At 50.5% G+C, this 13,681-nt stretch overlaps 1 protein-coding gene across 1 annotated transcript in view; it reads left to right on the forward strand.

The window, feature by feature from the left end:
* Positions 1-255: 255 nt before the first annotated feature.
* LOC140425176 (leucine-rich repeat-containing protein 72) overlaps positions 256-13,681 on the forward strand; it is a 150,777-nt gene continuing 137,351 nt past the window's right edge. The window contains exon 1 of the mRNA XM_072509166.1: positions 256-304. Coding sequence (XP_072365267.1) covers positions 284-304 — 21 coding nt within the window. The 5' untranslated portion in view covers positions 256-283. The remainder of the gene's footprint in view (positions 305-13,681) is intronic.

Below are 13,681 nucleotides of genomic sequence, written 5' to 3' on the forward strand. Positions count from 1 at the left end.
TGACACAATTGTTAGGAAACGGGATTGGGATTAGTATTGCAACTCGGAGTGGTACTACAATTTAGATCCGGAACATACATTGTGGCAGAAAATGTTTGTTAGTAACAGACAAAAGTCAGATTTAGGGGGCAGAGAATTGGTGTAAAGCGAGCTGGAGCACTGTGGGGGATACCGCAGCTGGAGGCTCTTCATTGATCCACTGGCTTCCCAGAACTCAGCACGGGGATGGAATCCGAGCCTGGGGATGACGTCACGTTGCCCGGCAACGCCTTCCAAACAAAGGATGGCGGCAGCGGCGGATGAGGTGAGACAATCTCCGGGGCTGAGCTAGCGGCCAGGACACAGCGACCAGCCCGCTTCCCCCGACCCACTACTGCCCTCTCGCCCCACTGTCCCCCTCGCCCCACTGTCCCCCACACTCATTCACTACACTCCCCGCCCCCCCCCATTGTCCTCCTCCACTACCCTCCCATTGTCCCCCACACCCATTCACTCCACTCCCTCTCCCCCTCTGTCCCCCAGACCTCATCCCCACACTGTCCCCCACACCCCCTCCCCCCACTGTCCCCCACACCCATTCACTCCACTCCCATTCCCCACATTGTCCCCCACACCCATTCATTCCACTCCCCCGTTTCCTCATTGTCCCCCATACCCCCCACACCGCCTTCCCCCACGCCACTCTCCCCGACCCCCATTGTCCCCCCACGCCGATTCACTCCACTCCCTGTTTCCCCACTGTCCCCACATTGCCCTCCCCCACTCCACTCCCCCATCCCCCCAGTGTCCCCCATACCCATTCATTCCACTCCCCGTTCTCCCCATTGTTCCCCCACCCATTCGCTTCAACTCCCCTGTCCCCCCCATTGTCCCCATACCCATTCACTCCACTCTCCTGTCCCCCCCATTGTCCCCCATACCCATTCACTCCACTCTCCTGTCCCCCCATTGTCCCCCATACCCATTCACTCCACTCTCCCATCCCCATTCTACTCTCCCGTCCCCATTCCACTCTCCCATCCCCATTCCACTCTTTCCTCCCCCTTTCCACTCCTCCATCGTCCCATTATCCCGCACACTCGTTCACTCCATTCCCGCCTCCCTACTCCACTCCCCCGGCCCCCAATTCTACTCCCCTGTCCCCCATTCCACTACACATTCCCCCAATTCCACTCTCCCACATCCCCATTCCATTCCCCCACACCCCTATTTCATTCCCCCACACCCCATTCCACTCCCCCACACCCCATTCCACTGACCGTCCGTCCCCCACATTCCACTGACCTTCCCCCACATTCCACTGACCATTCCACTCCCCGACCCCCAATTCCACTCCCCATCCCCCCATTCCACTCCCCGTCTCCCCATTCCACTTCCCCGTCTGCTCATTCCACTCCCCCGTTCCCCCGCTGCCTCCACACCCGCCCACTCCACTCGCTCCTCCCCTACTCCACTTCCCCATCCCCCAATCCATTCCACTCCCTGACCCCATTCCACCCCCTCTCTATTCCACTTCCCCTCCCCATTCCAGTCTGCCTCCCCCCATTTCCACTCCCACTCCCCATTCCACTCCCCGACCCCATTCCACTCCCCCTCTCTATTCCACTCCCCCTCCCCATTCCAGTCTGCCTCCCCCCACTCCCACTCCCCATTACACTCCCCCGTCCCAAATCGCTTACCCTTCCCTCATTCTGCTCCCCATTCCACTCCCCTTGCCCCAATTCCGCTCTCCCCATTCCACTTCTCCCTTCCTCATCCTACTCTCCCCTATTTAGCCCCCGCTTCTTCCTATTCCACAGCCATCAGATAAGCTTTGCAATATCCAGCCTTGAATGGTGGTGGGCAATTTTTAAAAAAAAATTTAGAGTACCCAATTCATTTTTTCCAATTAAGGGGCAATTTTAGCATGGCCAATCCGCCCAGCCTGCACATTTTTTGGTTGTGGGGGCGAAACCCACGCAAACACGGGAAGAATGTGCAAACTCCACACGGACAGTGACCCAGAGCCAGGATCGAAACTGTGACCTCGGTGCCGTGAGGCAGCAGTGCTATGCACTGCGCCACCTTGCTGGTGGACAATTAAACAACTCACAGGAGGAGGAGGCTCTTCAATGATGGAGGAGCCCAGCACATCAGTGCAAAAGACAGGATTGAATCATTTGCAACAATCTTCAGCCAGAAGTGACCAGTGGAAGATCCATCTCGGTCTTCTCTGGAGGTCCCCAGTATCACAGATGTAATAATAATAGCGTCAGTCTTCAGCCAATTAGATTCACTATACATGACATCAAATAACGGCTGAAGGATACCGGCTACTGCACTGGCTTTGGATCCTGACAATACCCCTAACTAATCGACCTAACCCGTACAATGTGGAACATTGCCCAGGTGTGTCCTGTACACAAGGATCATAGAATCTCTACACTACAGAAAGAGGCCATTCACCCCATTGAGTCTGCACTGACTGTTTGAAAGACCACCCGTCCTACGCCCAATCCCCCACCCTGTAACCTCACCTGAAGGTGAAATTTAGCATGTCCGATCCATCTAATCGAGCACGGTGCAACCGCAAAATGCTGGGAGAGGCCTAGAAGTCATAGAATTTACAGTGCAGAAGGAGGCTATTCGGCTCATTGAGTCTACACCGGCCCCTGAAAGAGCACCCTACCTCAGCCCACACCTCCATCCTATCCCTGTAACCCAACTTAGCTTTTGGACACTAAGGGGCAATTTAGTGTGACCAATCGACCTAACCCGTACATTTTTGGACTGAGGGAGGAAACCGGAGCACACGGAAGAAACAGACGCAGACACGGGGAGAAAGTGCAAACTCCACACAGACAGTCACCCAAGCTGGGAATCGAACCCAGGTCTCTTGCTCTGTAAGGTAGCAGTGCTAATCACTGCACCAACTGTGCCGCCCCAAGGAAACAGGACCAATCTAACATAGCCAATTACTGCCCCATCAGTCTCCTTTTGATCATCAGTAAAGTTAAGGGTAAAAGGATAATTTGAGAAAGTGCAGGGCCCTTTAAGGACCATAGTGGTAATTTGTGTGTGGAGCTGGAGGACATAGGTAGGGTTCTGGATGAATACTTTGTATCAGTGAAAGTGCCGGCGTGGTTATAGAAATCAGGAAAGGGAACTGTGATAAAACTAAATAAATTAACATAGACAGAGAGGAGGTTCAAAGTAGTTTGTCATGCTCAAAAGTAGACCAGGGCAAGAGGGAATTATCCCAGGCTGTTGAACGAGGCAAGGGAGGAAATAGCAGGGTCGCTGAGAATAATTTTCAATTATTGCCAGAGGACTGGAGGATAGCTAATATGATACTACTATTCAAGAAGGCAGGAAGGGATAAACCAGGAAACTACAGGGCAATCTGTCTAAACTCAGTGATAGGGAAACTGTTGGAAGCAATTCTAAGAGACCAAATTAATCTGCACTTGGGTAGGCAGGGATTAATTAAGAACAGTCCGCATAGTTGACTGGATTTTTCGAAGAGGTGACCAGGTGTGTTGATGAGGGCAATGCATTTGATGTAGTCTACTTGGACTTAAGCAAGGCTTTTGATGAAGTCCCACATGGGAGACTGATAGTGAAGGCAAGAGCCCATGGGATTCAAGGAAATTTGGCAAATTGGATCCAGAATTGGCTGAGTGGCAGGAAGCAGAGGGCGATGGTCGAGGGGTGTTTATCTGACTGGAAGCCTGTATCCAGTGGGGACACACTGAGATTAGTGTTGGAGCCCTTGCTGTTTGTGGGTTATATAAATGATTTAGACATGAATGTAGGAGGGTAGGTCAGTAAGTTTGCAGATGATATGAAAATTGGTGGGGTGGTAAATAGTGAAGAGGAGAGCCTTCAATTACAGGAGGATATAGACAGGCTGGTCAGGTGGACTGATAAGTGGCAAATGGAATTCAATCCAGATAAATCTGAGGTGATGCACATGGGCAGGACAAACAAGGCAAGAGAATACTTGATAAACATCAGGACCCTGGGACGCATCGAGGATCAAAGGGATCTTGGTGTGCATGTACACTGATCCCTTAAGGTAGCAGGGCAGGTGGACACAGTGGTTAAGAAGGCATATGGTATACTTGCCTTAATTAGCCGAGGCAAAGAATTTACGAGCTGGGAGGTTATGCTGGAATTGTATTAAACGTTGGTTAGGCTACAGCTAGAGTATGCTTTGCAGTTCTGGAATCCACATTTTGGGAAGGATGTGACAGTACTGGAAAGGTGCAGAGGAGATTTACCAAGATGTTGCCTGGGCTGGAGAGTTTTAGTTATGAAGAGTGATTGGATAGACTGGTGTTGTTTTCCTTGGAGCTGAAAAGACTGAGGATGAATATGATTGAGATGTATAAAATTATGAGGGGAATAGATAGAGTAGACAGGAAGAATGTTTTCTGCTTGGTGGAGGAATCAATGACCAGGATCATAGATTTAAGGTAAGGGGCAGGAGGTTTAGAGGGGTTGTGAGGAAAAACCTTTTCACCAAGAGGGTGGCGGGAGTCTGGAACTCGCTGCCTGAAAGGGTGGTGGAGGCAGAGACCCTCATAACATTTAAGAAGTATTTAGATGTGCATTTGCGATGCCAAGGCATACAAGGCTGTGGGCCAAATGCTGGAAAATGGGATTTGAAGACTTTGCTTTTGACCGGTGCAGACACGATGGGCTGAAAGGCTTTTTCGGGCCTGAATGGCCTTTTCTGTGCTGTAGACCCTTGTGACTCCATAAAGTGATGAACAACAGGACAACCAAGTGGCACCTACTCAGCAATAACCTGCTCACTGATGCTCAGTTTGGGTTCTGCCAGGGTCACTCAGCTCCTGACCTCATCATAGCCTTAGTTCAAGCATGGACAAAAGAGCTGAATGCCAGAGCTGAGGTGAGAGTGACTGCCCTTGACATCAAGGTAGCATTTGACCAAGTAAGATATCAAGGAGTTGTAGCAAAATTGGTGCCAATGGGAATCGGGAAAACTCGCCGCTGGTTGAGTCATACCTGGCAGAATGGAAGATGGTTGTGGTATTTGGAGGTCAATCATCTCAGCTCAAGAACATCACTGGACATCGATGTTGTGGCCATTTCGGAGATATGGATAGAGCAGGAACAGGAATCGTTGTTGCAGGTGCCGGGGTTTAGATATTTCAGTAAGCTCAGGGAAGGTGGTAAAAGAGGGGGAGGGAAGGCATTGTTAGTCAAGGAGAGTATTCCGGTGGCAGAAAGGACGTTTGATGAGGACTCGTCTACTGAGGTAGTATGGGCTGAGGTTAGAAACAGGAAAGGAGAGGTCACCATGTTAGGGGTTTTCTATAGGCCTCCGTAAAGTTCCAGAGATGGAGAGGAAAGGATTGCAAAGATGATTCTGGATAGGAGCGAATGCAACAGGGTAGTTGTTATGGGGGACGTTAACTTTCTAAATATTGACTGGAAACGCTATAGTTCGAGTACTTTAGATGGGTCTGTTTTTGTCCAATGTGTGCAGGAGGGTTTCCTGACACAGTATGTAGGCAGGCCAACGAGAGGCGAGGCCATAGTGGATTTGGTACTTGGTAATGAACAAGGACAGGTGTTAGATTTGGAGGTAGGTGAGCACTTTGGTGATAGTGACCACAATTCGATTACGTTAACTTTAGTGATGGAAAGGGATAGGTATATACCGCAGGGCAAGAGTTATATCTGGGGGAAAGGCAATTATGATGCGATGAGGCAAGACTTAGGATGCATCGGATGGAGAGGAAAACTGCAGGGATGGGCACAATGGAAATGTGGAGCTTGTTCAAGGAACAGTTACTGCGTGTCCTTGATATGTATGTACCTGTCAGGCAGGGAGGAAGTGGTCGAGCAAGGGAACCGTGGTTTACTAAAGCAGTCGAAACACTTGTCAAGAGGAAGAAGGAGGCTTATTTAAAGATGAGACATGAAGGTTCAGTTAGGGCACTCAAGAGTTACAAGTTAGCTAGGAAGGACCTAAAGAGAGAGCTAAGAAGAGCCAGGAGGGGACATGAGAAGTCTTTGGCAGGTAGGATCAAGGATAATCCTAAAGCTTTCTATAGATATGTCAGGAATAAACGAATGACTGGGGTAAGAGTAGGGCCAGTCAAGGACAGTAGTGGGAAGTTGTGCTTGGAGTCCGAGGAGATAGGACAGGTGCTTAATGAATATTTTTCATCAGTATTCACACAGTAAAAAGACAATGTTGTCGAGGAGAATACTGAGATTCAGGCTACTAGACCAGAAGGGCTTGAGGTTCATAAGGAGGAGATGTTAGCAATTCTGGAAAGTGTGAAAATAGATAAGTCCCCTGGGCTGGATGGGATTTTTCCTAGGATTCTCTGAGAAGCTAGGGAGGAAATTACTGAGCCTTTGGCTTTGATCTTTAAGTCACCTTTGTCTACAGGAATAGTGCCAGAAGACTGGAGGATAGCAAATGTTGTCCCCTTGTTCAAGAAGGGGAGTAGAGACAACCCCGGTAACTATAGACCAGTGAGCCTTACTTCTGTTGTGGGCAAAATCTTGGAATGGTTTATAAGAGATAGGATGTATAATCATCTGGAAAGGAATAATTTGATTAGAGATAGTCAACACGGTTTTGTGAAGGGTAGGTCGTGCCTCACAAACCTTATTGAGTTCTTTGAGAAGGTGACCAAACAGGTGGATGAGGGTAAAGCAGTTGATGTGGTGTATATGGATTTCAGTAAAGCGTTTGATAAGGTTCCCCACGGTAGGCTACTGCAGAAAATACGGAGGCATGGGATTCAGGGTGATCTAGCAGTTTGGATCAGAAATTGGCTAGCTGGAAGAAGACAAAGGGTGGTGGTTGATGGGAAATGTTCAGACTGGAGTCCAGTTACTCGTGGTGTACCACAAGGATCTGTTTTGGGGCCACTGCTGTTTGTCATTTTTATAAATGACCTGGAGGAGGGCGTAGAAGGATGGGTGAGTAAATTTGCAGATGACACTAAAGTCAGTGGAGTTGTGGACAGTGCGGAAGGATGTTACAAGTTACAGAGGGACATAGATAAGCTGCAGCGCTGGGCTGAGAGGTAGCAAATGGAGTTTAATGACGAAAAGTGTGAGGTGATTCATTTTGGAAGGAATAACAGGAAGACAGAGTACTGGGCTAATGGTAAGATTCTTGGCAGTGTGGATGAGCAGAGAGATCTCGGCGTCCATGTACATAGATCCTTGAAAGTTGCCACCCAGGTTGAGAGGGTTGTTAAGAAGGCATACGGTGTATTAGCTTTTATTGGTAGAGGGATTGAGTTTCGGAGCCATGAGGCCATGTTGCAGCTGTACAAAATTCTGGTGCGGCCGCATTTGGAGTATTGTGTGCAATTCTGGTCGCCGCATTATAGGAAGAATGTGGAAGCATTGGAAAGGGTGCAGAGGAGATTTACCAGAATGTTGCCTGGTATGGAAGGAAGATCTTATGAGGAAAGGCTGAGGGACTTGAGGTTGTTTTCGTTAGAGAGAAGAAGGTTAAGAGGTGACTTAATTGAGGCATACAAGATGATTAGAGGATTGGATAGGGTGGACAGTGAGAGCCTTTTTCCTCGGATGGTGATGTCTAGCACGAGGGGACATAGCTTTAAATTGAGGGGAGATAGATATAAGACAGATGTCAGAGGTAGGTTCTTTACTCAGAGGTAGTAAAGGTGTGGAATGCCCTGTCTGCAACAGTAGTGGACTCGCCAACACTAAGGGCATTCAAATGGTCATTGGATAGACATATGGACGATAAGGGAATAGTGTAGATGGACTTTAGAGTGGTTTCACAGGTCGGCGTAACATCGAGGGCCGAAGGGCCTGTACTGCGCTGTAATGTTCCATGTTCTACTGCAGAAGTTTCTCAGGGGAGTGTCCAAGACCCAACAATCTTGGATCAATGAATGAAAATCGCTTATTGTCACAAGTAGGCTTCAAATGAAGTTACTGTGAAAAGCCCCTAGTCGCCACATTCCGGCGCCTGTTCGGGGAGGCTGGTACGGGAATTGAACCGTGCTGCTGGCCTGCCTTGGTCTGCTTTCAAAGCCAGCGATTTAGCCCTGTGCTAAACCAGCCCCTGGTGACCAGGGGCATAGATTTAAGGTAAGGGGCAGGAGGGGATGTGAGGAAAAAAATTTTCACCAAGAGGATGGTGGGAGTCTGGAACTCGCTGCCTGAAAGGGTGGTGGAGCAGAGACCCTCATAACATTTAAGAAGTATTTAGATGTACACTTGCGATACTAAGGCACACAAGGCCAAGTGCTGGAACTGCTTCATCAATGACCTTCCTTCCATCATAAGGTCAGAAGTGGGGATGTTTGCTGATGACTGCACAATGTGACTCCTCAGATACTGAAGCAGTCCATGCCCGAATACTGCAAGACCTGGACAATATCCAGGTTTGGACTGACAAGTGACAAGTATCATTTGCACCACACAAGTGCCAACAATGACCATCTCCAAGAAGAGAGAATCAAACCATAGTCCCTTAACATTCTTTTTTTAACATTTGTTATCCCATCATTAAAGTTACAATGCCAATGCGTACAGTAGACAGGGCAAACCCTTAATGCACCTCATTGCTTGCTCCATAAACCAATTCAAATTCAAATTGAAGCCAATTCATGGTCTCCATAAGGAAGCCATACAAGATCCAAGCTGACAAGAAAAAACATTGCACTTCATCTTGAGCATGATCTGATGCTTGATCTTAGCCAAAAGGCCGAGAAGCAGTGCCCCTTGACATTCCATGACAACACCATCACTGAATGCCCTAGTATCAACATCCTGGGCTTACCATTGACCAGAAACTGAACTGGACTCGCCATAAAAATGTTGTGGCTACAAGAGCAGGTCAGAGCCTCGGAAACCTGCATAAATAATTCACCTCCTAACACTGCAATGCTTGTCCACAAGTCACAAGCCAAGTGATGATGGAATTGTGGTAGAGGGCATTAGGGGTATTACGGTACCCAAGTTGATGCTGTAAGGCCATTGGTGTGGGAGGTACCTGAGACAGCAATATCATTGGTGAAGCCTACCTGCTGGTTCCACCCAGTAAGGCGGAGTATAAGAGTCTGTGTCTCCCTAGCAGCTGCATTCTGTACCTGCGCTGCTGGGGGAAACATCTAGTCCAATAAAGCCTTCAATTGTCATCCAATCTCACTTCTGGAGTTATTGATCGAGCATCAATTTATTGGACTATATTTTAAAGAATGGAGCTCCGAATCAAGCCAGAGTGTTGCAACTCAGCCCCCACGTGGCAAACTCAGCGGAAACCTTCAAACATTGGCTGGCGTGCTTCAAAGGGTACCTCAGGACGGCCACGACTGCACCAACGGAGGACCAGAAACTGCAAGTTCTCCACTCGAGGGTGAGCCCAGAGATCTACACCCTCATCGAGGATGCAGACGATTTCGAGGCTGCAATGACCCTGCAGAAAGGACACTATATTCGCCCAGTAAACCAGGTCTACGCCCGACATCTGCTAGCGACGAGGCGACAAATCCCCGGAGAATCGCTGGAGGAATTCTACCGTGCACTTCTGGTGTTAGGTAGGAACTGTGACTGCCCGCAAGTTTCAGCAGCGACCACACAGAACTTTTGATCCGGGACGCATTCGTTGCAGGTATGCTGTCCTCCTAAGTCCGCCAGCGGCTGCTACAGTAAGAGACACTAGGCCTCAAGGAGGCACGGGCCCTTGCTAGCTGCCTGGATGTGGCCTCCCGAAACTGCCCCTTGGGCAGCGTGGAACCCCCCCACGGCCGGCTCCGATGCATCCCCCATCCTCCCACAAGCTTGTGCTGCGCGACTACCAGGCAACCCCGGGGGGCCCCACTGCTATTTTTGCGGGCATGCCAAGCTGCCCGGCCCGCTCCTCCGCCTGCAAAGGGTGCGGCAAAAAGGGCCATTTCGTGGCGGTATGCCAGGCCCGGGTCTCTGGGGGCGAACCGGGACCGCCACCCCAACTCTCTCCACGAGCCACGTGCGGCCAGCGGGCGCCGCCATCTTCCGGTTCCAGAGCCACGTGTAGGCCCTGGGTGGCGCCTTCTTATTCCCCAGGGATCACGTGCGACGGATGGGCGCCGCCATCTTGCACACCCCCAGCCATGTGCGACCAGTGGGCGCCGCCATCTTGGCTAGAGTCTCAGGACCCCGTTTCGGATGGACACACACTGCCCGAGGAAAACTACCAACTTTTGTCACGACTTGCCTCGGTGACCCTGGACCAGTCTCGGCCCCGAAAGCTCTTGACCGCGACGACGACCGTGCTCATCAATGGGCACAAAACATCCTGCCTGATCGACTCTGGGAGCACAGAGAGCTTCATACACCCCAACACGGTAATGCGCTGTTCTCTTCCCATCCACCCAGTTAATGAAAAAATCTCCCTCGCCTCCGGGTCTCACTGTAGAGATCAAAGGGTTCTGCGTAGCGAACCTCACGGTCCAGGAAAGGGAATTTTAAAATTTCCGCCTCTACGTCCTCCCTCACCTCTGCGCTGCCACGTTCCTAGGGTTAGATTTCCAATGTAACCTCCAGAGTTTAACTTTTAAATTTGACGGCCCTATACCCCCCTCACTGTCTTGTAGCCAGTTAAAATGGCTAACTCCCGATTTAGAATGGCTAACCCTGATTTAAAATGGCGAACGGCAAAGGCTGATGGGGAAATCAGCCAACAGGACTAAAACAAGCAGCTACAGGTAGACTGTGTATTCACCTCTGGGAAGGCCAGACAAGATCGATACCAGTAACCATCAGCACAACAAAACACCAGCCATCTGCATACTAATGAGCAATCCCCGGGAACAATGTGCAACATTTTCAACACACAAAGCCAACCCAGACTCGGCGGCGCCAACAAAAGCCTACACAAAGGGAGGTGAACGACCACCTCAAGACCGCCCATCGATCAAGGAATCGTTCCAGCATTGGAGAAAATCACTTGGAACCAGGTACAGGGTCCGCCCCGAAAGGCGGGAAGCCCCTGGGGACTTTAAGAATAGAGTCCAAGTTCAAATCGCTCTTCTTGACCGGGTCACTCAGCAACGTGAACCAACCCCTGACAGTGACCGGTCCATCCATCGCTGAAATAGAGTAAGTCTTACTTCAACGCTCGCTACGAGATAAGCGCTCCTAGCTACCAATCTGTACCAACTTCGAATCCCGCAGGCTCAGAACCCGAACGAAAGGCCATTCGTTTCCCTGACCTGGTGGGCCAGTTCCGAGTTAAGTATTAGCCTGTTAGTCGTAGAAGTAGCTTTGACGTAGAATTTATGCATGAGTAGTGATTACTGTGTATAATAAATGTGCTTTGATTTAAATCTTACTAAGCGGTGTATTGGATTATTGATCATTACTCGGACTTGAACGACGTGGCGGTATCAGAAAGATACCTGGCGACTCAAGAGCAAAGGTGGTAAAACAGAGCAATTAAACTAAGACAAATGTTAGCAACAGTCTGCAGCCTTGCTACCCTCAAGGTCGATCCGCCTTCCCTTTTTGCGAACCTCACCCCGGATTGCAAGCCCGTCGCCACCAGGAATAGACGAGGACTCAACCTTCATTAGGTCGGAAGTCCAGCGGTTACTGAAGGAAGGTATTATTGAGGCTAGCAACAGTCCCTGGAGAGCTCAAGTAGTGGTTGTAAAGACCGGGGAGAAGGATAGGATGGTCATCGATTATAGTCAGACCATCAACAGGTATACGCAGCTCGACGCGTACCCTCTCCCCCGCATATCTGATCTGGCAATCAGATTGCACAATGCAAGGTCTTTTCCACGGTGGATCTATAATCCGCCTACCACCAGCTCCCCATCCGCCCAAGCGACCGCAAATACATTGCATTCGAAGCAGATGGGCGGCTCTACCACTTCCTAAGGGTTACCTTCGGTGTCACAAATGGAGTCTTGGTCTTCCAACGGGAGATGGACCGAATGGTTGACTGGTACGGTTTGCGGGCCACGTTTCCATACCTCGATAACGTCACCATCTGCGGCCACGACCAGCAGGGCCACGACACCAACCTCCGAAAATTCCTCCATACCGCAAAAATCCTTAATCTAACCTACAACAAGGACAAATGCGTATTCAGCACCGACCGTCTAGCCATCCTCGGCTACGTAGTGCATGATGAAGTTATAGGCCCAGATCCCGAACGCATGCGCCCCCTCATAGAGTTTCCCCTCCCCCCACTGCTCCAAGGCCCTGAAACGCTGCCTGGGATTTTTTTCATATTATGCCCAGAGGGTCCCCAACTATGCGGACAAGGCCCGCCCACTAATTCAATCCACGGTTTTTCCCCTGTCGGCAGAGGCCCGCCAGGCCTTCAGCCGCATCAAAGTGGACATTGCAAAGGCCACAATGCATGCAATCGATGAATCCCTTCCCTTCCAAGTCGAGAGCGATATGTCCGACGTAGCTCTGGCGGCCACCCTCAACCAAGCGGGCAGACCCATGGCCTTCTTCTCACGCACCCTCCACGCTTCAGAAATCCGCCAATCCTCAGTTGAAAAGGAGGCCCAGGCCATAGTAGAAGCTGTGCGGCACTGGAGGCATTACCTGGCCGGCAGGAGATTCACTCTCCTCACTGACCAACGGTCGGTTGCTTTCATGTTCGATAATGCACAGCGGGGCAAGATAGAGAACAATAAGATCTTAAGGTGGGCCCTCTGGGTCCCCACCCACACCCCCATCACCAACCCCACCATCCCTGCCCGAGCCAGTGCCTGCATCACCGCCAAAACTGCGACGATCGCAGAGGACGACCAGGGCCCCCGACCAACTAGTTGCTTCATTTTCAATGTAAATAAATACTGTAAATAGTTGCGACATGTAACGAGGCAAAATACTGTACCTCAACCTCTACCACTGTATGACGTGAGACCACCACCCCCGCCGGACTCTTATTTTTAACAGGGAGTGAATGTGGTAGTCAGCATTAGGGGTATTACGGTACCCGGATTGATGCTGTAAGACCATTGTTGTGGGAGTTCCTGAGACAGCAATATCATTGGTGAAGCCTGCCTGCTGGTTCCGCCCAGTAAGGCGGAGTATAAGAGTCTGTGTCTCCCTAGCAGCCGCATTCTGTGCGCTGCTGGGGGAAACATCTAGTCCAATAAAACCTTCAATTGTCATCCAATCTCGCTTCTGGAGTTATTGATCGAGCATCAGGAATATTCCCCACTTGATTTCTATCGTGCAACTCCAACAAACCTCAAGGAGCTTGACACATGCAGGAGAAACTACCGTACCTCTCCCCCCAGCTCATCTCTTCCCCCCCCCCCCCGCTCATCTCCTCCACCAAGTCGCCAATCTGCCCCTAACTCATCTCCCCCCGTCATCTCCTCATGCTCATCTCCTCCCGCTCATCTCCCCCCTCCGCTCATCTACCCCATCCTCCGCTCATCTCCCCCTCCTCCGCTCATCTCCCCTGCCATCTCCCCTCACTCACCCCCCTGCCATTTACCCCCTCCCGCTCATCTCCTTACTGCTCATCTCCTCCCACTCATCTCCACCCTCCGCTCACTCCCCTAGCCATTTCCCCCCTCTCGCTCATCTCGTCCCACTCATCTCCCCCACTCATCTCCACTTCCACTTCCCCGCGCATTTCCTCCCGCTCATCACCTCCAGCTCATTCATCTCCCCCGCTCACAGCTCCACCACTCATCTCCACCCCCCC

This window comes from Scyliorhinus torazame, chromosome 6, assembly GCF_047496885.1.
Source record: "Scyliorhinus torazame isolate Kashiwa2021f chromosome 6, sScyTor2.1, whole genome shotgun sequence".
In the NCBI taxonomy this organism is placed as follows: Eukaryota; Metazoa; Chordata; class Chondrichthyes; order Carcharhiniformes; family Scyliorhinidae; genus Scyliorhinus; species Scyliorhinus torazame.